The sequence below is a fragment of the Canis lupus genome, chromosome 19 (genome assembly GCF_011100685.1).
Source record: "Canis lupus familiaris isolate Mischka breed German Shepherd chromosome 19, alternate assembly UU_Cfam_GSD_1.0, whole genome shotgun sequence".
Lineage (NCBI taxonomy): Eukaryota > Metazoa > Chordata > Mammalia > Carnivora > Canidae > Canis > Canis lupus.
In genome coordinates, this window is record NC_049240.1 from 54,721,719 (window position 1) to 54,745,060 (window position 23,342).

The following is a 23,342-nucleotide window of genomic DNA, read 5'->3' on the forward strand; positions in this document are numbered from 1 at the left end:
AAGGAGCTCAATAATTATATAATGAATATCAACAGAATATTTAGCAATATGTATCAGAAATATTTAAAATACCAATACCTTTTTTCTACTTCAAGAAATATATTCTAAAAAAAAAAAAATAAGAGACAAGGTCTGGTTGATGTATTAGACTATTCATCACAGCATTTTTAATAGGTAAAAGTAAAATTTAAATCCCTTGAAACAGAAAAAAATTTAAATTATAGAACATTCACAACATCAAATATTAAAAACTTCCTTTCAAAGATTTTACAGTATGATAAAATGCTCATGATATAAATGAAATAAAAATGGCAGGGAAATTAATATATAGTTGAGCTGGTAAAACAAAGTATATATATAATATATATATTACATCTATATATTTTAAAAATTTGAAGGGAATAAAATCTCTTATCACTAATACCAGTTAATTGAGAACAGCGCAAAACATAGAAAGAGATGTTCACTATGATAATAGAAACTAAATGTTTAGCAGGAGGAAAATGGTTGTACATATTATAACAAAATGAAAGACTGTTATATAAAATATTAACTATTCTATATAAGGAGCTTTAAAAGATATGAGAAACTATGCTACCATATTTAATTAAAAACAGCAGACTCCGATTTTTGTGGAAGTATGAATCTAATAATGTAGAAGAAGAAGGAGAAGGAGAAGGAGAAGAAGAAAATGAGGTGAATAAATGGTTATTTTTTAAAATTTTTATTTATTTATGATAGTCACACAGAGAGAGAGAGAGAGAGAGAGAGAGGCAGAGACACAGGCAGAGGGAGAAGCAGGCTCCATGCACCGGGAGCCCGACGTGGGATTCGATCCCGGGTCTCCAGGATTGCGCCCTGGGCCAAAGGCAGGCACTAAACCGCTGCGCCACCCAGGGATCCCCAATAAATGGTTATTTTGCTGTTGGCTCTTACTTGCCCTACTATTACTAGATTCCTTATGTATAAATTACTGATAGATGGTGCAAAATAATAAAATAATAGGCAAATAAATTAACTCCAAAGTGTTAAATGACAGTAGTTACCTAATAGCAAACCAGAAACTGTGCTGAGTACTTAATATCCATTATCTTAATCCTCACGATGCTGAGACCAGAACCCTTTCCACACTACAAGAGGTTCGGAACCCAGGCTTAAAAGATGTTGGCAAATGGCAGGGGTGGGAGTCAAAATGCCAACTAACCCTAAAACCCACAGCTTAGTCCAAGGTGGCTAGACTGCAGAAGAGAAACATTTTCTCCAAAACCAAACATCTCCACTTGATAACTATCGCAAAGAGAAGCCCACACAAACCAAAATTGAAAAGTTACCCCATCACTATCTATTTATTTCCTCTTTTATTTTATTTTATTTTTTTCTGGGTATTTGGAGATCTTTATTTCTTGTTCTTTTTTTTCTTAAACACAGGTAAAAGAATTATTGCAAATTTAAACACATTTCTGAATTTATACACACATATTAATAATTCTGGTTAAAAATAAATATGACATATTTCTGACATAGAAAAATATAGAACACAATTTAATAAACACACACATTTCATCACCTTGCTGAGGGCTAGGATGACCTTATACCAAAAAAGTAACCACTACCCTTTTAGGGATTTATTGATTTCTGTAATTGTATGATAATATTTCCAAAGTTATAAGACATTCTACATTATGTATGTATTATTATTTTTATTATTTTATAAGATTTTAAGATTTATATACAAGGCATCATAATCTAAAGCTTACATTTAATCTCTGAAATGTTTCATAAATTGACAATAACTTAATTATAGATATTTGGATTGTTAACTCAGTTCAATGAGGACACTAAATGTAACTCATATCATTGATAAGCATGTTACTCTTTTAAAAATGAAACTGCCAGGGTTCATATCTACCCTAAGTAATGATATTTTTCACACAATTAATCAAAGTACGTAAGTCAAATCTTTTACCAATCCTACATGATTTTCTTTGCTGTTAAATTAAGTATGAAAATCAATGTTTTTGCTTTATATGTTATCACATAAAGATATACCTGTATCAACATGTATTCAACTATTTGACAAAAAAATATGAAATGGTTAAGACATTTTTACCTAAATGAGCATGTGGACAATCAGTATTATCTGCGACTTTTTTTTTTTTAAATGAACATACATGCTTTTATGAGGTTCTAATTATGCTCTCATGTCTGTAATCAGGCAACAGGGCCTTCTATTTCACTAAGATTCAGCTTGGGAGGGAGGGGCAAGTTCAGCTTCATCTCTGATTTAATTCTTTTTTTCTCTGCTTTTAAATACATACATGAGGGATTCTAAGTAAAGGCCTTCAATTTGGAGTTGAGGTTCCTCTGGTGTTAGGCAAGGGAAACAGATGAGGGAGCTGGTGAGAGAAACTCTCTCCCTCTCGAGACCATAGTGAAGATGAACGAATGAGCCACTGAAGCTACCTTGCTCTGCCCCGAGCTTCTGCCCTTTCCTGTATCTCAAATCTAAGACCTCTAATTAGAATCTTCATCTACCATTTAATTATTTTTCACTGCCTTTCAACACACAGATCCACCATATTTTGGAAAACAACTACAACAAAACGTTAACTTGCTCATATCTTTTAGCTTTTTGTCCTGTTTCGAACCTCCTTTCTTCCATCTCTCCTAATAGCGCTCTCTCCCGCCTCCTGACCCTTGTCCTATTTGACAATGCTGACAACCACCTCTTTCTTAAAATCCTTTTGTCTCTGGGCACTGGACCAGGGCAAAGGTCTACGGAAGACACCTGCCTTTCTTTCCCAAACGAGGAACCTTCGTGCTGCCCTCTCCCATTCCAAGCTCCCCTCGACCCCCGCTTCTGACAGTGCAGCAACTCCCTCTTGACGATGCTGGTGGCAAAGGGAGTATCCCAAATTAGTCTCATGCTTGAATCCTTTTCCAGTTCAGCTTCTTTATGAAGAAAATGTAAATGAAAAACAATCGGTCCACGGGATTATCATAAATAGATGATACAGTGTGTGGAGAGCCCTCCACCAGTGAAAGAAGTGTTTCCTGACTTGTCCAGCTCTTCTTGACATTTCTCTGAATTTCTGCAGTAATTCTATCATCTATTTGTTCACATGCATTAGTTCAGTGTGTTTACACATATTACACGTATGATTCATGTTTTGTTCTTTATAGACCTATGCTAAAAACTCTCTACAGATAAGATATGATGTCTTACATCTCTCCCTTACATTGTTTTATACGTGGTAGATTAAATATCTATTGATTTTAAGAAGAAATACATGTTTCTAAACTAAACACATGTTTTCCAAAAGGAAGACCTCTTACCCCTCGCCAGTAAGAGCACAGCACGCCTGGATATGCCACTGGTGATCTTTAATAGAAGTTAGTTTCAAAAACTGGGAGATTTCTGCTACTGTCATGCATTCTTTAACATCTTGTTTATTAGCAAAAATCAGCAATCCAGCTTTCCGTAGGTCCTAGAGAAGCAAACAAAACTGTAAAGGCCAGTGCATTTTTTTTTTCATTGATTTTCCAACCTAATTAACTGAATACTTTTGATCTTTCGATCTAGAATTCCTCGACTCCTTGACATAAAAGCATCTCACAGCTTTTACGCTGATGGACAGTAAACTTAAAACTAAATACATTTTAAATAAAACACTGCTATAGTTATATGGATTTACATATTCCTTATGTCCCTAAATTACATTTTTCATGATCCTAAGCGTTGTATTTAACAAGAAGTCATGTCTTCAGATACATATTTACCTCTCCCCTGAACCCAAAACTAGGTTTCCATGACTAAGAGCTACTCTTTAGCATGGCACTCAAGAGCTTTTCAACATTCTACTCCAATTAGTTTTTGTTTGTTTTTTTTTTAATTCTTCAGGTACGCATACCTAGAGCTAGTACTTTCCAGGTACGTAAGAAACAAATTCATTATATACAACGTATGCCTGAAGGCTCCAGAGCTTAACTCTCAGTTGGGCGGTGCTGTACTAAACCTGTCTGTCCTTGTCCGTGAAGATTTCTTAGATTTGAATATTTGATAGGGTCATTTTGGATTGGCAGTAGGCCTGTCATATTTCCCAATTAGACAGTAAGTTCTACCATTTCCTGGCTTTGCCTCAGGCAAATTCCTTAATCTTTCCGGATCCGTTCCTCATAACTAACATTTATCATCTAATCTGAGCAAGACACCCGTTACGTTAATCATTTTCCAAACAAGATCTTTTTAATCCTCGTGAGACTCCTGTAAGGTAGGCCTTGCTATTCGTATTTTAGAGCAGAGGAAACTGAGACGCAGCAGTGACTCCTACAAGGCCACACAGCAACTCCGCAGCGCAGCGCCACCGGGTTTGAGCGGAGATCCTCCTGCCACCGCTGCTGCTCCTGGTCGTAAACCGCGGAGACTGCCGCCTACCTCCTGGGGTGTCCTGTGGCCGCGACAAACACGCCAGCTCCATACCTGGCTTCGGGTAACGTCAGTTCATCCGCTGCCCTGAAGACGAGGAGCAGCTTGATCTTGGTGCACACCCCGAAGTGACTGGCTTAATGTTTTACTCAAAAAGCAGGTCAATGGTTATTCATCTCCTTTTGCTCTATCCTACCCTTCCCTTTCCCATTAAAACATTTTTTAAAAATTTTATGTATTTATTCATGAGAGACACAGAGAGACAGAGACACAGGCAGAGGGAGAAGCAGGCTCCATGCAGGGAGCCCGACGTGGGACTCGATCCCGGGACCCCGGGGTCACACCCTAGGCCACAGGCAGGTGCTCAACCACTGAGCCACCCAGGTGTCCCCCCTTTCCCATTTTTAAAGCCAGGGACTTCCTTGATAAGATCTATTGAAAGTTATGCACCTTTTCCTCACAAAAATGTATTTACGTTTATATATGATGTTAGGGTGTTAAGAGATACCCTAAAGCCCATTCATGGATTCTGGGATAAGAATCCATAACAGATTGTACTCAACTGGTAGATTTACCTTTCATAAAATACCACATATATATATATACATACACGTATAAAGAGATACTGAGAAAACTAAGGTTTTAATGCTGTGTTTTCAAGTTTTTTTCAGCTGTGTTGAATGACATTATTCTTCTTAGGGATTTTTATAGGATATTTTTATTTCAATCATGTGTATATCTGTTTGAAACAAGAAAGTCTTCAGTATATACAAAATGACATTGCTTCACATTATTTTACTCTTGTGAGAATACTGTTTCATTAATTTGATTTTTTTTCTGATGTCAATAAAAAAATGTAAGTAATAAATTTCTTATTTTAGGACGCCGTTGGCTCAGGGCGTGACCCCAGGGTCCCGGAATCGAGTCCCGAATCAGGCTCCCCGCATGGAGCCTGCTTCTCCCTCTGCCTGTGTCTCTGCCTCTCTCTATGTCTCTCATGAATAATAGATAAAATCTTTAAAAAAATTCTTATTCGGTTAAAAAGAGTTATAAAAAAGGTTTTATAGAACAATCAAGATAGGCTTTTAGTTACAGCGCCCTCTGCAGGGTGGCAACTACGCTGCCATGGTTAATGAGCAAGTCAGCTGAAAAGCATGGTAAGAAAGGGATATCTAGACCATTAAGTTCTAAGATTTTACATTCAATTTACTTTACCTATGTTCAGTTCACCTGACCATATAAAAGGCAAAAAAGCTGAAGAGATGAACTATAACCAGTACATCTACTATGTGTTCACTATCAAGGATCAAGTATTTTTTCTCCTAGCCTAAATGGAAAACAGAACACTTATCAATAGTTGATATGTGGCTGAATCACTGAGTAGATGGACTTTCCATGGAATGGAATTCCTATCTGCCTATCTTCCAGGTTTCAATATCTCTTGCTAGGGTATGTTGAAATCTTATAGGTCAGGATTGCTAATGCTGGCATGTTCAAAGAGCACATTTCCAACATTAGAAATACGTGGTACAAGTTAGAACAGATAGTTTTACTTGTACATAGTCTATACTCCACTACTCCGGGTGATGAAATCTGGGGAAGCACCTAGACTCAAAATTGGAAATCATAAAAAATAAAGCTATTTATTATCAAAATAAAACCCATATTGAATCTAACTTTTCTAGATTTCACTACCTCAAATTTTTGAATTTTGGGTTCTTGTTTTAAAGAAACAAATAGCTATTTTCCCTATTCTTGAGTATATAGGAAGAGAAGAAAGAAAATCTTCCTTTAATTTTTATTAAATAACTTGAGGACAGATTATGCATCATGTTAACAAGAGAAAAACATATACTGGATTGAGGCTGCTTATCAAGGTGACGCAACATGAGGGCAAAGCAAAGTACAAGGTGAGCAGTGGTGATTTTTATACATCAGCCGTTTTAAACTTTAAAAACTTTCTGCTACCTATTATAAAGTGTTGTTAAAGGTCTAAAAATATTTTCTCATTTAGTCAAGAAAATGAACAGCAAGCAGCACATGCAAGACGTATTTACTTAGCATCTTCCATATGCCATATGTAGTTGTCAGTTTGTTTCTCAAAGCCTCATTTGCGAAGATAATTCCTAGAAGTTGAGTCACTCTGAATAAAACTTCATCTATCCCTTTGTGTGTGGAACTATTTTAAAATTCATGAGATTCAAAGTTTTGCACTTCATTTAAGATGAAGCTCTCAGGAGGCGCCTGGGTGGCTCAGTCAGTTGAGCGTCTGCCTGCAGCCCATGTCATGATCCAGGGTCCTGGGATCGAGCCCCATACAGGGCTCCCGCTCAGTGGGGAGCCTGCTTCTCCCTCTCCCACTCCCCGGCTTGTGCTCTCTCTTTCTCTCAAAGAAATAAATAAAACCTTAAAAAAATGTAGCTTTCAGAAATATTTAAAATCATTTTATAGGGCAGCCCGGGTGGCTCAGCGGTTTAGCGCCACCTTCGGCCCAGGGCGTGATCCTGGAGACCGGGGATTGAGTCCCACGTCGGGTTCCCTGCAGGAAGCCTGCTTCTCCCTCTGCCTGTGTCTCTGCCTCTCTCCCTCTGTGTCACTCATGAATAAATAAAATCTTTAAAAAAAAATAGTTTTATAGTTTGGTATCTAGAAATACATCTAAAGCATATTACTAGTGATGATAATCAAGTTCTGTTGATTACTACGGTATATATCAAACACCTGACTAAATCCATGTCAGAATTTGTTTTTCACTCACACATGCCTCTGCCCCTCTTAAAACTCTGCCTATTTGGCTCTTCCTGCTTCTATTAAATGGCTTAATCTAGCTCCCGACTGTTAATTCTTTTTTCTCCCTGGCAATCTCCCCTACTCAGTCTCTCACTTTCCAACTAGGCCTTATTTCTGTCCTTCTTCTTTTTTTTCCTTACCAAAGGGCCTGAATAATAAGAATGCCTAAATTCAAATCCTGGCTCTTAAAAATTTGGTCAAGTCATGTAATTTTCTGGGCCTTAGTACACAAATCCATAAAAAATGGGTAACACCCATAACTGATGAAGTTAGGTAATCAGCTCAAGTTAATGCCCCCCAGCTAGTAAAATTCAATGACTGAGTCCTACTACTGGGCTCTTGGATCCTGCTATATATTGGCCAATTAGAGTAAGAATTAAAGAAGGAGGCTACCCGTTAAGATAGTAAAAAAAACACAGCCAAAAGACAAATACATTTGTCTTAATTTTTTTTCCCTAAGTCTTCATAAAGACAACTAAAACCTTTTGGTATAAACAATAACCCCTTGATGTAAAATACAAAGGGAAAAATCAAAAAATAAAAGAAAATCCTTAGTTTTCTTTTTTTTTTTTTTGAAAATCGTTAGTTTTCTACCAGTTTTATAGCTTATTATTTATTTCTCAAACTAGAATCAAACTTTTAAATGTATGATTAACAACATATATTTAAAAAAAAAAAATCCAAGGGGCTTAAAACAGTTGCCAGAATCAATCCAAAATGGGAAGGTGCATCATGGTAAGCGTGATCACCACACAGAAGACAGGAATTTCAGGGCGCCTCGGTGTCTCCATGGTTAAGTGTCTGCCCTCAGCTCAGGTCGTGATCTCAGGGTCCTGGGATGGAGCCCTGCGTCGGGCTACCTGCTCAGTGTCAGGCTTCCTGCTCATCAGGAAGTTGGCTTCTCCCTCTCCCGCTGCCCTTCCCCCATTTGTATGTATTCTCTCTCAAAAAAAATAAAATCTTAAAAAAAAAAAAAAAAAAGAAAAACAGGACCTTCATTTACACAACCACTTTTTTAGGTGTCCTTAAGCCTTGACTGGTTGCCTGAAACATTCCAAAATTCTTCAAATCTCAAAAGCAAATAATCAAATTTAAGTATTTAAATTAAATTAAATATTAATTTAATATTAATACAGTATTAATACAGGGGCACCTGGGTGGCTCAGTTGGTTAAGCAACCGACTTTTGATTTTAGGTAAAGTCATGATCTCAGGGTCATGAGATTGAGCCTGTGTCAGGCTCCACACTGACAGTGGAGCCTGCTTGGGATTCTCCCTCTCCCTCTCCCTGTTCTCCTCCCCCCAGTTCACGCACACAATGTCTCTCTCCCTCTCCATTAAAAAAAATTAATATGAAACTCCATTACAAAGATATCCCAGCTTCTTAAAAAGATTTATTTATTTATTTGAGGGAAGGAAGTGGGAAAGAGAAGCTTAAGCACTCTGCAATGAGCGTGGAGCGCAATGCAGGCCTCGAACTCACAACCCCAAGATCACAACCTGAGCAGAAACCAAGAGTCAGTACTTAAACTGAATGTACCACCCAGGCACCCCAAAAAGATATCCCAGTTTCCTTAAGCTTTGTTAAAATTCCACTAAAATTAAAAATTACATATATATCTAAATATAATTTTTCTATTTCCACCTATAAATATGAGTTGAGAACCTAACATCTGCAATGAAAGACATAACAAAAAACATCAATTGCTACTATAGTATTTCATGATTTTATAGTTATTATTATCATTACTGACTATATTTAGTTTGATTTTTTAAAAAAGATTTTATTTATTTATTCATGAGACACACAGAGGGAGAGAGAGAGAGGCAGAGACCCAGGCAGAGGGAGAAGCAGGCTCCATGCAGGGAGCCTGACATGGGACTTGATCCCCGGACTCTAGGATCATGCCCTGGGCTGAAGGTGGCGCTAAACCGCTAGGCCACTGGGGCTGCCCTAGTTTAATTTTTAAATTACGCTACCAGCAGTATTTTTCAAAGACTAAGAAAATATGGCTAGTCATATAGTTTTATTTAGTCAAAGGGACAATATCAGAGAAACATAAGAGCAACAATATTTAAATATAGTCTGATAACTGAGTTACACTCAAGACTTGCTAAATGTCCATGAGACTTTAAAATCTCATTTCAATGGCGCCTGGGTGGCTCGGTCAGTTAAGTGTCTGCTTCTGGCTCAGGTCATGATCCCGGGGCCTGGATCAAGCCCCGAGTCAGACTCCCTGCTCAGTGGGGAGTCTGCTTCTCCCTCTCTCTTGTCCTCTGCACCCCGCCCCCATCATGTGTACGTGCATACTCCGTCTCGCAAATAAAAAATCTTTAAAAAAAATGTATCTTAAAGTCTCATTTACAATAATAACCTTCTGTAAAATTAATCTATAAAATGCAAAATGAAATCCAATTTGGGTCTTTGCAACCAGGAAAACTTCTAGACCAAATTAATCTAGGATAAAAAAAAAAATAAAGTTCTACAACTGACTCTACAATCTTTCTGCTGTTTCCAGACACACTTCCAATTTGGGAAGCATCAAATATAGAGCAGGAAAGGCTAGCAAATAAATAACCTTTTAAAAAATTTGAAGTAGGGGTGCCTAGCTGGCTCAGTTGGTAGAACATGTGACTCTTAATATTGGGGTCCTGAATTTAAACCCCATGTTGGGCACAGAGCTTACTAAGAAAAAATTTTAAGATTAAAAGTTTATTCAAAAAATAAATTTAAAAAAATTGAAGTAGTATCGCCATGAGAAAGTAGAACAAATGTGAGAAATACCACACACAGGGGCACCTGGCTGGCTCAGTCCGTAGAGCATGCAACTTTTGATCTTGGGGTTGTGAGTTCGAGCCCCACACTGGTGGTAGAGATTACTTACATAAATAAAAATTAAACAAAACAAAACAAACAAAAAAAAAGGAAATACCACCCCGTCCCCAACACATAATATCAGAGTCCTACTTACCTCATGGGCTAACATTTTATAGAGTTCTTCTCTAGTTACAGAAATCCTTTCTCTGTCTGTACTGTCCACAACAACTATTACAAACTAAAATAATTACAAAAAAATTAGTGATTATACAATTTGATATTTATAAAATTTATAAAGTATTTATTTAATTTACAGACCACAAATATCAAGAGATTAGAACCTTGTGGTATGGTATTACTGGAAAACCAGAGATACCTACTACACATTGTGAAGGCTAAAGGTTTGATCCATTTTTAATGCAAATATGATTTGCTAATATGATGTTAACACTCAATTAGAATATTGTTAACATTCTAACCACATATAACACGTTTGTTTTCTAAATTAGTATCTTCAATGGTAATGGGCCTATATCCAACTATATGCACTTAAGTCAATATGAAAAAAATACATTGTGATCCTAAATTTTAGATATTTCTACAGATAGTTTTATTAAGATCAATTTGAGACTCTACAAGGGCATGATATGGGAGTAATGTGACACTTAAATCAATTTTTAAAAATCAGCCAGTTGAAAGAATAAATGCATCATCTAAAACCATGCTCTCTTCTTTATATAAATGGTATCTGCTGCCTAAAAGCACAACTCTTTCCTGAACTGATGATGAGACTAGTATCAGAAGATGCAAGGAGACTTGTAAAGGAGCCACGCAGGACCGAGCTACACTGCACCTCCTCCTCGCCCCTACCAGCACCAAAAAATACAACGGGAAAAAGAGGAGAAGTAGTCACTTTATGATGGCACTGGTGATGCCCAAGTTAACTCTGCTTATAATTAACTTGCACTATTTGTTTTTTAGAAGGAGCTTTTCATTTCCAGATAAACCACTGTTAATTTTCAGGTCTTTTCTATTTTTCAGATTTCCTTAACCATATGGCAGATGCTGCTAAGAGCTGCTACTTTACTTCTCTCACTTGATACTTACTGATATGTGACTTTGTTACTATAAAGTCAGTTCTAATCCAAGGCATTAAAAAAAAAAGCCACTCAATTTTTAAGATGTCATAAGTTTGATACCTGCAGCATTATACACAAAAGTATTAACCATATATACCTTTCCTTTCCTTTTCCAAGTAACGTGACCAAATGCTTACTGAAGTTTTAGGGGATCAACTCATTAGAGACACTTAATAGTGACATAATATTAAAGACATAATATTCATCTTTATATACATTTGAAGTTTTATTATCTTATAATCAGCACTACTGAAACAATTGTCACAGCCTTTCAATTAATAAGATCGATACAATGAAGCTGTCAAATGTCATGGGTCTGAAATTTCCTCTTGGGAAATAACATGCAAAAAAAAAACCCATCAGTTATGTCTAAATTGCTTATGACCAAAAAGAAAAGGATTCTTTCATGTGCAACTGTGCTACATAAAAGAGCATACATAGTAAGAATTTTGGCCAGGATTCGATCCTCCAAAACCCTCTCATTTAACTAGGATTTTCTCTATGCCTACAAAAATTAAATAGTAAGACAAACTGTGAGGTGGAACTCACTGTAAAAACAACTATTTAAGTTGTGAGATCAATACATAATCAGAGTAATCAATCACCCCCTCACTCCAATTCTCCCTACAGAGGTTCAATGAGAGTGGATATACAATGACCCCAAAACAAGGAATCAAAGACTCCACTATGTTTAAACTCTACTTTTATTAACATACTGGGATATTTCAAAAAGATTATAAGAGTTCACATCTAGAAGTTGTTTCCCAAGCATTCTGTTCATAGAAGTTTTTAGTATATTAAGAAACATTACCTCTGTGTTAGTATAGTAAGTGTTCCAAGAAGAACGAAGAGATTCTTGGCCACCAATATCCCACATTAGGAAACGTGTGTTATTAATCACTATTTCTTCTACATTACTTCCTATTGTAGGTGATGTATGTACAACTTCATTCATAGAACTGGGGGGAAAAAGTTCAAATATATTGTAATTAGCAATTAGCTAGACTGAGCATTTTTCATTCAAGGGATAAACCAGCATGAGTTTTTATATTTTATACCCAAATGGACTTTTTCTGCTAACTTATAAGTGTTAAGGGTTTAAAAAGATGGAACTAGATAGTGAACTATCTGAAATGCTGTAGATTCATTCCCAGAAATTATATAAACAGTATTTCTCTACTTTCTACAAAAAAAACTGAACATGCTCGATGTCATATAAATTTCTAGTTCTCTTGAAACAGTTGCTTAAATCTGGCTCCTGGTTTAGAGTCAACCTGCCTTTTTACAGAATAATTTGGGTTCCATGTAATTTTTGTATTGCTTTTGTTAACCAAATATCACCCAGGCAGAAAAAAATAACTGTAAACAATAAAATAAACATTTTAAAGTAGTTAACACTTACAATTGGTAAAGGATGGTAGTTTTCCCTGCATTATCCAGCCCAACAATGATAACCTTGTGCTCTGAAATAAAGAAACACCAGCCATTTATTAATTAAAAACACACATTTTTATACGTCCTATTTTATCCATTCTTTCCAGTTATGCTATAGTTCCGTACGTGGCACCTGTTACCCTTTTGGAATTCAAAAGACTATGCCAGCAAGAGCGGAGTGTGCCATTAGTTTCACCGTCCCCACCCTCTCATTCCACACAGAGAACTCTTATCTCTCCAGGAGCCAGACGCACCATATTTTCTCTGCTCTGTGGAAGTCTTATCTCACTGAAGTATCCCATATGTAATCACAATTGACAAATGACTCAAAGTGTAAACGTTTCATACCGGACTAGGCCATTTCAGTTCTAACTGTGAATTTTAGGCATCAACTGGGTATACGTATGCGAGGTGGGATAAATGAGAAATAAAAAAAGGTCAGGCTTGAAGTCCGGGAGCAAGAGGGCCAAGTCTCAACACCGGTGATCAAAAACGGAGCACGTTTAACACAGCGGTTCCAACGTTAACAACCAAATCTCAGGATGTAGGACTGTGGTGGCAGTGACTCCCTCCTTGGCCTCTATGGCACCAGTTTCCTCCTTCGTCTCTTGAGATTTTTTTTCCCACGGACTCCTCTTCCTTGGGTCTGCCTTCAAAGACATTTATGTTCCGCAGAGCTGTCTGTCTTCTTGCATTCTCCCCACATTTCAGCAGGGCACTCTTAGGACCCGTCTATTTCCATGCAACCTAAGGGCCACTCAAAGCTAGCACGGTGGGGAAGAACCTCGTTTCCAAAGATGGCCTTTGGATGCTCATGCCCCATAGAGTCCTCCCAGGCTCCCGACCCCCTATGGATTGCAGCTGGTCTTATGACTCCCTGGTAACCAACAGAACCCCACCTATCTAGTAGACAGACACAGCGCCACTCAACATACCCCAAACCCAACATTCAAGTCTTTTTTTCTAATTCTATCATACCTAATTTGCTTAATGGCTTTACCATAAATTCAGATGCCCCTGGAGTTTATTCAATCTGTCCCTCAACCCCAACATCTAATTTGTCATCAAGCTCTACATCTTCCCCCTCAATACTGTATCCCGAACCTGCCTCCTTCTGACTGTCCTGGTGCAGTCCCCCTATTTCTCACGGTAAAGCCTTCCCCGGGTGACTGCCTCCAATCCACCTTTCTATGGTCTCCGCAGTCATCGTCCTCCACCACCACGATGGTTAACGGAGGCTCTCTGGGGATGCCTGGTGGGTCAGCTGGTTAAGGGTGTGACTCCTGGTTTCAGCTCAGGTTAGGATCTCAGGGTTGTGAAACTGAGCCTCATGGGGGGCCTGCTCTATGCTCAGGATTCTCTACGACTCCTCCTGCCACCCGCCACACCTGCACGCACCCTGCTCTCCTTCTCTCTACAAGTAAATAAATAAAAAGAAAATGACAGCTCTCCATTTTGACAGGAACACAAGGCACAGGTCCTCAGCCTACTAAACACAGATGGTCCTAACTGACCAGGCTTCAGCTTTCGCCCTCTCCACCGTCCCCAGGTGTCTAACTGAAATCAAGCCATTCTCCCCACATAGGCCACACAGCTTCCCAGCAAACATTTTTCTAACTCTACTCAGTTTTCCCTGAGCTGGAATTATCTTCTCTAGTCCTCCATTTAGGGAATTCCTACTAATCTTTTAAATTAATTTTCCCCAGAAAACCCCCCCACTTTCTCGGGCTTTTCTACAATACCTCTAATGTGTTGCACTTATCATAATTATTGACACATACACTAGCCTTCAAAGCTTAATGAGGCACCTTTCAAGCCTACAGATCCCATGCTATTCATCTTTATAATCCCAGTAACTACAACTTTTCCTGGCACGAAGTACTCAATACATGTTTAACCAATTAATATTCATTCTATAAATAATGAGGAACATAAATATAAATAATCAACAATTTGGGGATCCCTGGGTGGCTCAGCAGTTTAGCGCCTGCCTTTGGCCCAGGGCGCAGTCCTGGAGTCCCTGGATCGAGTCCCGCGTCAGGCTCCTTGCAGAGAGGCTGCTTCTCCCTCTGCCTGTGTCTCTGCCTCTCTCTCTATCATGAATAAATAAATAAATAAATAAATCTTAAAAAAAATCAATAATTTGAGGATCATAACACCTCACAGTAAGGATATCTTTAAGAAAAGCCTTTTCAGTCAGATGGTAGAGTTTTCCAAATAGTTGCCATTTACTATGGAGGGGAATTCCTACCATATAAAAAAATAGACGATCGAGTAAACAGAGTTGCAATACAATCCATTTAGTCCAATCACTGGTCTATTTGAAAAAAGGGCGGGCAGCTTAGAACCACTAGGGTTATAAAGGCACAGGACAACACTTCCCTCATATAGGCTCTTTAAAAAATTTTTAAAGATGTAGGGCCCACTCTCACTTCAGAGGCGACTAGGGCAAAGGAACTGAGAAAATTATCAGACACAAAGATGACACTTATTTTAAAGAAAGGGTTAATAACATGTAGAGGGCACGCTAAGGTAAGTTCAGGTGCATGACCACCGAAAGGCCTCATCGGGTGACATTTCCCTGACGGAGGTGCCTAGTGTACGGCCCTTCCGGCCCTTCCTCTCCGAGGTCCACAAACTCAACCTGCTACTATCTCCGAGCAGGACTCAGAGAAGGTAATTCACACACTGATACATAAACAAGAACGCCAGAAGGAGTCATATACAATGAGACCAAATGTTCGAGACCACCTGACCAGGGCAGTCTCTCCCTAAGAAAAAGTCACAGGCTGGAGGGTGGCTGAATCAAAATCAGATTACTTGGGGAACATGGAATCCCATCAGAGGGAGTATTTCACAGGCTGCAATGACTTGATAAATCCATCTTCACGTTAGGGCCATCAGCCTTTCTAATACTGTATTAACTTCCTTTGGAAATCCTTAGGCTCCTTCACCACCTCAGCCTATTCTTCCCATTACCAACATGGAACAGAATTCTATACAAAACCAAAAAGAAAGAAAAAAACAATTTGTAGCCAAAGAGTGTTCTAAGCTACTCCAAAACAAATATGCTGCAAAACCTAAAATACAACATGCAGAATAGGAGATAATGTTATTACGGGAAAATGTAGTAAAACTTTTAGCTATTCCAATTCTTTGATGCATGTGATTCATTACAGATTTAGTGTTTAGTATGACATTTCTTTTACAGAGTCTATGCCATGGGACGCCTGGGTGACTCAGGGCGAGACCCCGGGGTCCCAGGATCGAGTCCCGCATCGGGCTCCCTGCAGGGAGCCTGCTTCTCCCTCTGCCTGGGTCTCTGCCTCTCTCTCCCTGTGTCTCTCAGGAATAAATAAATATTTCTAAAAATTAAATAAATAAAGGGGTATCTATGCGACAGCATTCTTAACAGTTATTCGGATAACCCCAAACAACTACCCACTGTTATAATGCTTGGACAGAATTCTGAATTATCATTTACTTTTACTGTTTTGTCATGAAAATGCTCCTTGTTTCCGCACTTCCCTCTCTTTCGAATTGCCCAGGCAGCCTATCAGTTCCAGTCATTGTCAGGTTCTAGAAGTCAAGATATGCTCCTCCAGTCAGTAAATTAAATAAGAAGATGTCACTGTCACCCTGGAAGGCTTCTATCTCTGTAAATCACATCAAAGTAAAAAAACACAAATACTAAGGCAGATAAGTTGAGAGTCATCCTGATTCTTCATTCTCACCTCATATCTATACTATATGAAACCCTAATTTTATCTTATATAGAACAAAACATCCATTTGTCATATTCTCTATCATTCTCCCAATCCTTAGAACACAGCCTAGAAAAAGCATATGCTTCATAGGGTACGCAGAAATAAACCAGATCTGGGTGTTATTCTATATGTTGGCAAATTGAACACCAATAAAAAATAAATTTATATTAAAAAGAAAAAAGAAAGAAACCAGATCTGGGAGATATAAAGAAAGGTCTGATCAGGTCACTTGGTATTAAAAATTCAATTTTCAAAATCTAAAAGTATCAACAAAAAAGTCTGAAAACAAACTTGCTACGTATACAGTGATAGTGAGGTTTCAGGAAAAACGAAAAAGAAAACTGGTTTCCCACTGAGAGGCTGCTGAATGAAAGGGATGACTACACACGGCAAGGTTAGGGACGCAGTCAGGAAAGAGAGACCAATCATCGGAACTTGCCAAGTTTAATATACAGAAAATAACCGTTAAAGAGGGGCAAAGTAACGAGGGATTGGCTAATAAAAAATAGCTGTAACGAGGGGAGGGCTGACGGTATCGGCGGTCCCCGAGAGTCCACTGGCTGCGCGAGCGGCCCGGCCCGAGGGGGCCGCGGACCTCGCCGGGCCTGGCCTGGGCACCTGCTGGGCTGAAGTCCTCCCTCTCTGGGAGGCATCCTGCGGAGGGCCTCCTGCCGGGGTCGGTCGCAGCCCCGAGGCCGCGTCCCCCGGCCTGTCCCCCCGGGGGCTGCCGGCGCGGTGGGAAGGCAAGTGCTGGCAGCACCCAGCTCCAGCCCACGCGCAAGGACGGCGGCGGCCCGGCCTATGGTCCCAGTCCCCGCCCGGGCCCCGGCGGCGGCCTCGACACTCCCCGCGACCTAGTCCTCTCCAGGGACCGCCACCTGTCACACGGCCGGTCAGCAAGGAGACCTCACCGCTCACTCCTAGTCCACCTCGGCCGCCCTAACGTGAATCCTTCTACTACAGTTTTTCTGTTTTAAAAGAACTGACCACAGCACCAGATGAGCCGCGTCACAATCCCAGGCCCATCTCTTAACCGGGGAGCCTTAAACAAGTCACCCCGTGTTGCTCTGTCCCTCACAGTGTTGTCGTAACGAATAAATTTAAGTGAAGCCTGAATCAACCAATCTGTGTATGACACTTAGAACCTAACCTTGGGGGACGCCTGGGGGGCTCCGTGGTTGACCCTCTGCCTTGGGCTCAGGGCGTGACCCCGGGGTCCTAGGATCGAGTCCGCGTCGGCCTCCCCACAGGGAGCCTGCTTCTCCCTCGGCCTGGGTCTCTGCCTCTCTCTCTCTCTGTGTCTCATGAATAAATAAATAAAATCTTAAAAAAAAAAAAAAAAAAAGAACCTCACCTTGCACAAGTCAGCTAATGTTAATTGCTATTATTTTATCTATAGGGATGGGGTTAACTTATTTTCTGTCTCCCCACACTAGACTGAACACTCCATAAAGGCAGGGAGGATTTGTGTGTTTTGTTCCCTGCTTTATCCCCACCACCTACAACAATTCCTGGCACAAACAGCTGCTCAAAAATATTTAATAAACCACTGATCACAAGCCCTTCTATATTAAAAGACACGAGTGGCAACTCTTCAAAGTCCTAATGTAATAAAGGCTTGTAGCTTAGTAACTGAGAAATAATTAACAGGGAAGAAAATCAAAGAAAAAAATTATGCCAATCGCTTCTTTATTTTCTTATTTTTTCCGGGGTGGGGGAGGGCAGAGGGAGAGAGAAGCTGAGGCAGGCTCGACGCCCAGCGCAGAGGCGGTACAGAGCCCTCCACAGGACTCCCGCCCACAACCCTGAGATCAAGACCTGAGCTGAAATCAAGAGTCGGACGCTTCAATGACTGAGCCACGCAGGCGCCCCCCAATCTCTTCTTTAATAAGACCAATGTCTGCAACATATTTCTTCGGTGATTTAATTTGGCATTTATGTGTGGCCTCGGAGAATTGCTCCACTGGAACCTCAGTTTCTTCTGGGGAAAGAATAACTGCTAAGAACTGTTGAAATGGTTTTTCCCCCCTTTAAATGATGGATACAACAGCATCTAAGACAAAGTTTATATTCTACTGAACGTAAACATCACCTAAAGGCAACCTCTGGTTTTTCAAGTTTGGGCAGGATGCAATTAGCTTTCACTGTGCACCCTAGCCAAGCGACGCTTAAACTGAAATTATTCTAAAGGTGTTTCAGAAAAGAGCGATATGGTATGGCTTAAGTTTCATTAGCACGGCCAATTCTGCAATCCCCTACAATCTTCCTTCCAAGAGTTTAGGTGCAAAGAACACAAGATTGTGTCATGTATCTTCTGAGCGTAAAATAAAGCATCCAAGATATATCTGACACATATGACATATATATTTATATATAGGTGATTTATATATTTCCAATTTAAAAGAACTCAAAGGCCACCAAGTATCTGACATTAGATATAAGGGTGAATATTTTGAAGAGTGACCCTACTGATGATAATCACATCACTTAGCAGAATAGTTTATTCACATCTTCACGATATTTTGACATTTAAATTTCTAAAACTTAGCTGCATTAGTTCCTCTTACTATTAATTTTCCAACACTGAAATAAGTGCCCAGTCAAAAATAACCACAAATACAGGCAATAAGAACACCGCTATTAGCAATTTTTAGTAGTAACGATGTAATAACATCCTCATTATTTACTACTTGCAAGGAGCTGTTGGCAAAGCTCTAATTCATTCTTAAGTTACAGACATAAATAATTTTATCACTGACTCGAAACAGAAAGAGATACTTCATTCTTCTTACAGGACTAGAGCTCAAGCCGACAATCACTATAAATTTCATAGCAGAGTTGAAGTACTAGCTTCACTTACAATAATACAAAAATTAAGGAGGTTAAAACCAGAATAGATCCTATCTACCATCAACCACCACCAACTGTACCGCACTGTACGCACTGTACGGTTCCATTCTTGAGACCTCGAGATTACTTTTTCAAGATCTGTAAGGTCCACAGCCACTCAGTCAAGATCCCTGGTGTTTTCTACATTGGGAACATCTAGACCCAAATACAGGATGGGGTCTCGCTTCCCCTCTTCCAACAGGAACAGCCAGCCAGAGCCAGTGCAGATTAAAACTGGGTTTCTCCACTTTATGAAAAATCCCTGTATCAGAGAAATCACTTGAAATACTGCTGTTCCCGCGGCACCTGGGGGGGGCGGGGGGGCTCAGCGGGTTAAGCATCTGCCTTCAGCTCAGGTCAGGATCCCAGGGTCCTGGGGTCCAGTCCCGCATGGGCTCCCTGCTCTGCGGGGCTTGCTTCTCCCTCTCCTCCTGGCCTGTGTGCCCGTGCTTTAAGAAAAAAATAAATAAAATACCTTAGGGAAAAAAAAAAAAGGAAATATTGCTCTTCCACTGGGTCATGTGATCTACTTTGTTTTTGTTTTTTACCTTTTTTTTTTTTAGATACACAAGCAATTGCACGTTTGGGTTTGCTGCCTTCCCATCACCTTCTTTTTTTTTTTTAATATATAATTTTATTCATGAGAGACAGAGAGAGAGACAGAGAGACAGAGAGAAGCAAAGACATAGGCAGAGGGAGAAGCAGGCTCCATGCAGGGAGCCCAATGTGGGACTCGATCCGGGGACCCCGGGGTCACGACCTGGGCCAAAGGCAGAAGCTCACCCGCTGAGCCCCCGGGCCGCCTCCATCACCTTCTTACAGGAGCTGCTGGATCACGAAGGAGGAAGCGGGGACACAGCAACCCTAACAGATGCCACCGCTCCTGTAAGTCTCTACTGGAAAGTTCTGGGATGTGGCGCCAACACCAGCTGACCCCAAAGACAGAAGCACACTAAGTTACCGGCTGCAGAAATGAAAACCCCCCAACTTGACCCTAAGACAGAAACCAGCGACCAGCGAGCACCACGTACTACGCCGCATCCAGGGGCCACGGCGTCTGTTCCAGCCGCGTCCCTGTCCTCAGGTGTAGACCGGCGCCCTGCAGCACGTCCTAGTGGGCCCGACCCGCACTTCCAGCCGCGTCGGAGCCGAGCCCAGCGCAAGCAGCCCGCGTGAGCAGCAGGCAGGTGCCCGCGGAACCCCACCTCCGGCCGCAGGTGCCACAGGCCCCGGGGGGAAGCCGGCCGGTCCCTAAGCGGCCCCCGACGACCTCCACCCCCGGTTAGGGACGCCCCGCAGGCAGGTGCGCTCGCTCCGCAGGGGTCACAGGGGCAGCAGCCGGCAGGTCCCTAAGCGGCCCCCGACGACTTCGACGCCCCTGGTTAGGGACGCCCCGCAGGCAGGTGCGCTCGCTCCGCAGGGGTCACAGGGGCAGCAGCCGGCAGGTCCCTAAGCGGCCCCCGACGACTTCGACGCCCCTGGTTAGGGACGCCCGCAGGCAGGTGGGCTCGCTCCGCAGGGGTCACAGGGGTCGCAGCCGGCAGGTCTCTAAGCGGCCCCCGACGACCTCGACGCCCCCCGGTTAGGGACGCCCCGCAGGCAGGTGCGCTCGCCCTGTGGGGGCCGCAGCCCGCACGTCCCTATGTGGGACCCCAACGACCTCGACGCCCCGGGTTAGGGACGCCCCGCAGGCAGGTGCGCTCGCTCCGCAGGGGCCGCAGGGGTCGCAGCCGGCAGGTCCCTAAGCGGCCCCCGACGACTTCCGGTTAGGGACGCCCGCAGCAGGTGGGCTCGCCCTGTGGGGGCCTCCGCGGGGCCGCAGCCCGCACGTCCCTACACGGGCCCCGACGCCCCCGCCGGGGTCGCCCGCAGGCAGGCGCGCTCGCTCTCCCAGGCGAGCCTCCGCGGGGCCGACCCGGACGGAGCGCGGGGAGGGTCGCGGAGCGGGGCCGGGGCCGCTGCAGCCTCGCGCTCGCCGCCGCTGCTGCGCCCCGTGGGCGGGTCACCCGGCCGGCGCGGGCCCAGCTCGCAGGGCGGCTGCAGGTGCAGGACGCGCTCCCCGGGCCCTCGGCACGTCGGGGCCTCCGCGACCCGGGGAGACGGCGCTGCCGGGCCCGGGCCGCCGCCCTCGGGGCGCAGGGGAGCCCCCGCCCGCGCCCGCGCCCGCGCCCGCGCCCTCACCCTGGTGATTGAACAGCCTCCAGATCCTGGTGAGCAGAATTCCCATCCTCGGGCGGCGGAGCCCCCCCCGGGCCGCCCGGCCTCCGCCGGCTCAGGCTGCAGGGGAGGCGGGACTCGCGCCGGGGCCTCCGCCGCCGCTGCCGCCGCTGCTGCCCCCGCGCCGGCCGCCGGGTCGCTTCCTGGGAACCGCGGGGAGGCCGAAGCCCAGGCCGCCCTGCCGCGTGCGAGGCCCCGCCGCTGCCGCCGCGGCCCCCGCCGGGCTCGCGGACATCGCCGCCGCGTTGTCTGCGACGAGCCTCGCGGGCCACCGTCCTCCCCCAGCTCCTCCGGGCGGCGGCGGCGGCGGCGGCGGCCACGCGGGCGGGCGGGCGGGCGGGCGGGGCGGGGCGGGGCGCGGCGGGGCGCCAGGGCGCAGGCGCGCGGCCGGAGGGGCGGGGCCTGGGCCGTCGTATTTGCATGGGCGGGCGCGGGGGACGCTGGGGCGGCGCGGGGGGGCGGCCGCGGGGGCGCGGGCTGCCGCTGCGACTCGGCTCCCACAGCTCCCTCCCGCCGCTGGATGGTTTTCCCTGCGGCTCCTCCACGGAGCCGGGATGTCAATACGGATGGCGAGCCTGGCGCGCATCCCGGCCGCGCTTCCCCGACCCCGCAGCCCCGGCCCCACCTGCAACTCCGGCCTCGCATCCCTGACCCTGCATCCTCGGCGGCGCATCCCCGGCCCCACAGCCCCGGTCCTGCAGCCCTGACCCCGCAGCCCCGGTCCCGCATCCCTGACCATGTACCCGCAGCCTCGGCCCCGCAGCCTCCGCCCCGTATCCCTGACCCCGCAGCCCCGGCCCAGCAGCCCTGACCCCGCAGCCCCGACCCCGCACTCGCAGCCCCGGTCCCGCATCCTTGACCCTGCAGCCCCGACCCCGCATCCCCAGCTCCGCAGTCCTGACCCCGCATCCGCGGCCCCGCATCCACGACCCCCGCATCCCCCGCCCCGCATCCCTGACCCCGCATCCCCCGCCCCGTATCCCTGACCCCGCAGTCCCGGCCCCGCATCCCTGACCCCGCAGCCCCGACCCTGCACCCGCAGCCTCGGTCCCGCATCCTTGACCCTGCAGCCCCGACCCCGCATCCCTGGCCCGCATCCCCGGCTCTGCATCCCTGACCCCGCATCCGCGGCCCCCGCATCCCCGGCTCTGCATCCCTGACCCCGCATCCTCTGCCCCGCATCCTTGACCCCGAATCCGCGGCCTAGCATCCCTGACCCTGCATCCTCCGCCCTGCATCCCTGACCCCGCAGCCCCGACCCCGCATCCGCAGTCCCGGTGCCGCATCCCTGACCCCGCAGCCCCGACCCCGCATCCCTTACCCCGCATCCTCGGCCCCGCATCCACGGCCCTGCAGCCCCGTTCCCGCATCTCTGACCCTGCAGCCCCGACCCCGCATCCCCGGCGCCGCCCACATCCCCGCATCCCCGCTGCACCGGAGCCCCAGGTCCCTCCAGAACCCAGGCCAGTGGCCCTGCGGCTCCGCCGCCTGCAGCTCCCTCCGCCTCGCAGTCGCGTGGCCCCAAGCGCCACTCACAGGTTAGGAGAGCCCAGATGCCCTCGATACTCCCTTTCCTCCGGAATGTGGCCCCAACGAGCCTTTCCAGCTGTCATTCCCATTATTGCAAACTAGTTAAACAGCTGGTCAAATACTTTCTCTGCTTTCCAGTCGTCTTGTCTGCACACCTAGAATAGCTGTGTCCCGTGCTACGCAAGTGTCACATCGTGCTTAGTCAGCCCTCCGCTCTGGGGCATGTGGTGAGAACTAGAATGGAAGGGTGTCACCTGGTTAGGTGATACCAGGTTCTAATGACAGGTGTTATTTTTCAGCTGGGCAAGTTCCTTAACCTCTCTAGGCCTCAGT

General features: G+C 44.4%; 1 protein-coding gene across 1 annotated transcript in view; it reads right to left on the reverse strand.

The window, feature by feature from the left end:
• The window catches only part of LOC119864502 (ADP ribosylation factor like GTPase 5A), a 32,843-nt gene extending 11,264 nt beyond the window's left edge, over positions 1 to 21,579 (reverse strand). Inside the window, exons 1-5 of the mRNA XM_038565200.1 lie at positions 21,444 to 21,579; positions 12,575 to 12,635; positions 11,984 to 12,131; positions 10,188 to 10,271; positions 3,337 to 3,488 (exon numbers count right to left, since the gene is read on the reverse strand). Of these exons, the coding sequence (XP_038421128.1) occupies positions 3,337 to 3,488; positions 10,188 to 10,271; positions 11,984 to 12,131; positions 12,575 to 12,635; positions 21,444 to 21,489 (491 nt within the window). The 5' untranslated portion in view covers positions 21,490 to 21,579. The remainder of the gene's footprint in view (positions 1 to 3,336; positions 3,489 to 10,187; positions 10,272 to 11,983; positions 12,132 to 12,574; positions 12,636 to 21,443) is intronic.
• Positions 21,580 to 23,342: the final 1,763 nt, after the last annotated feature.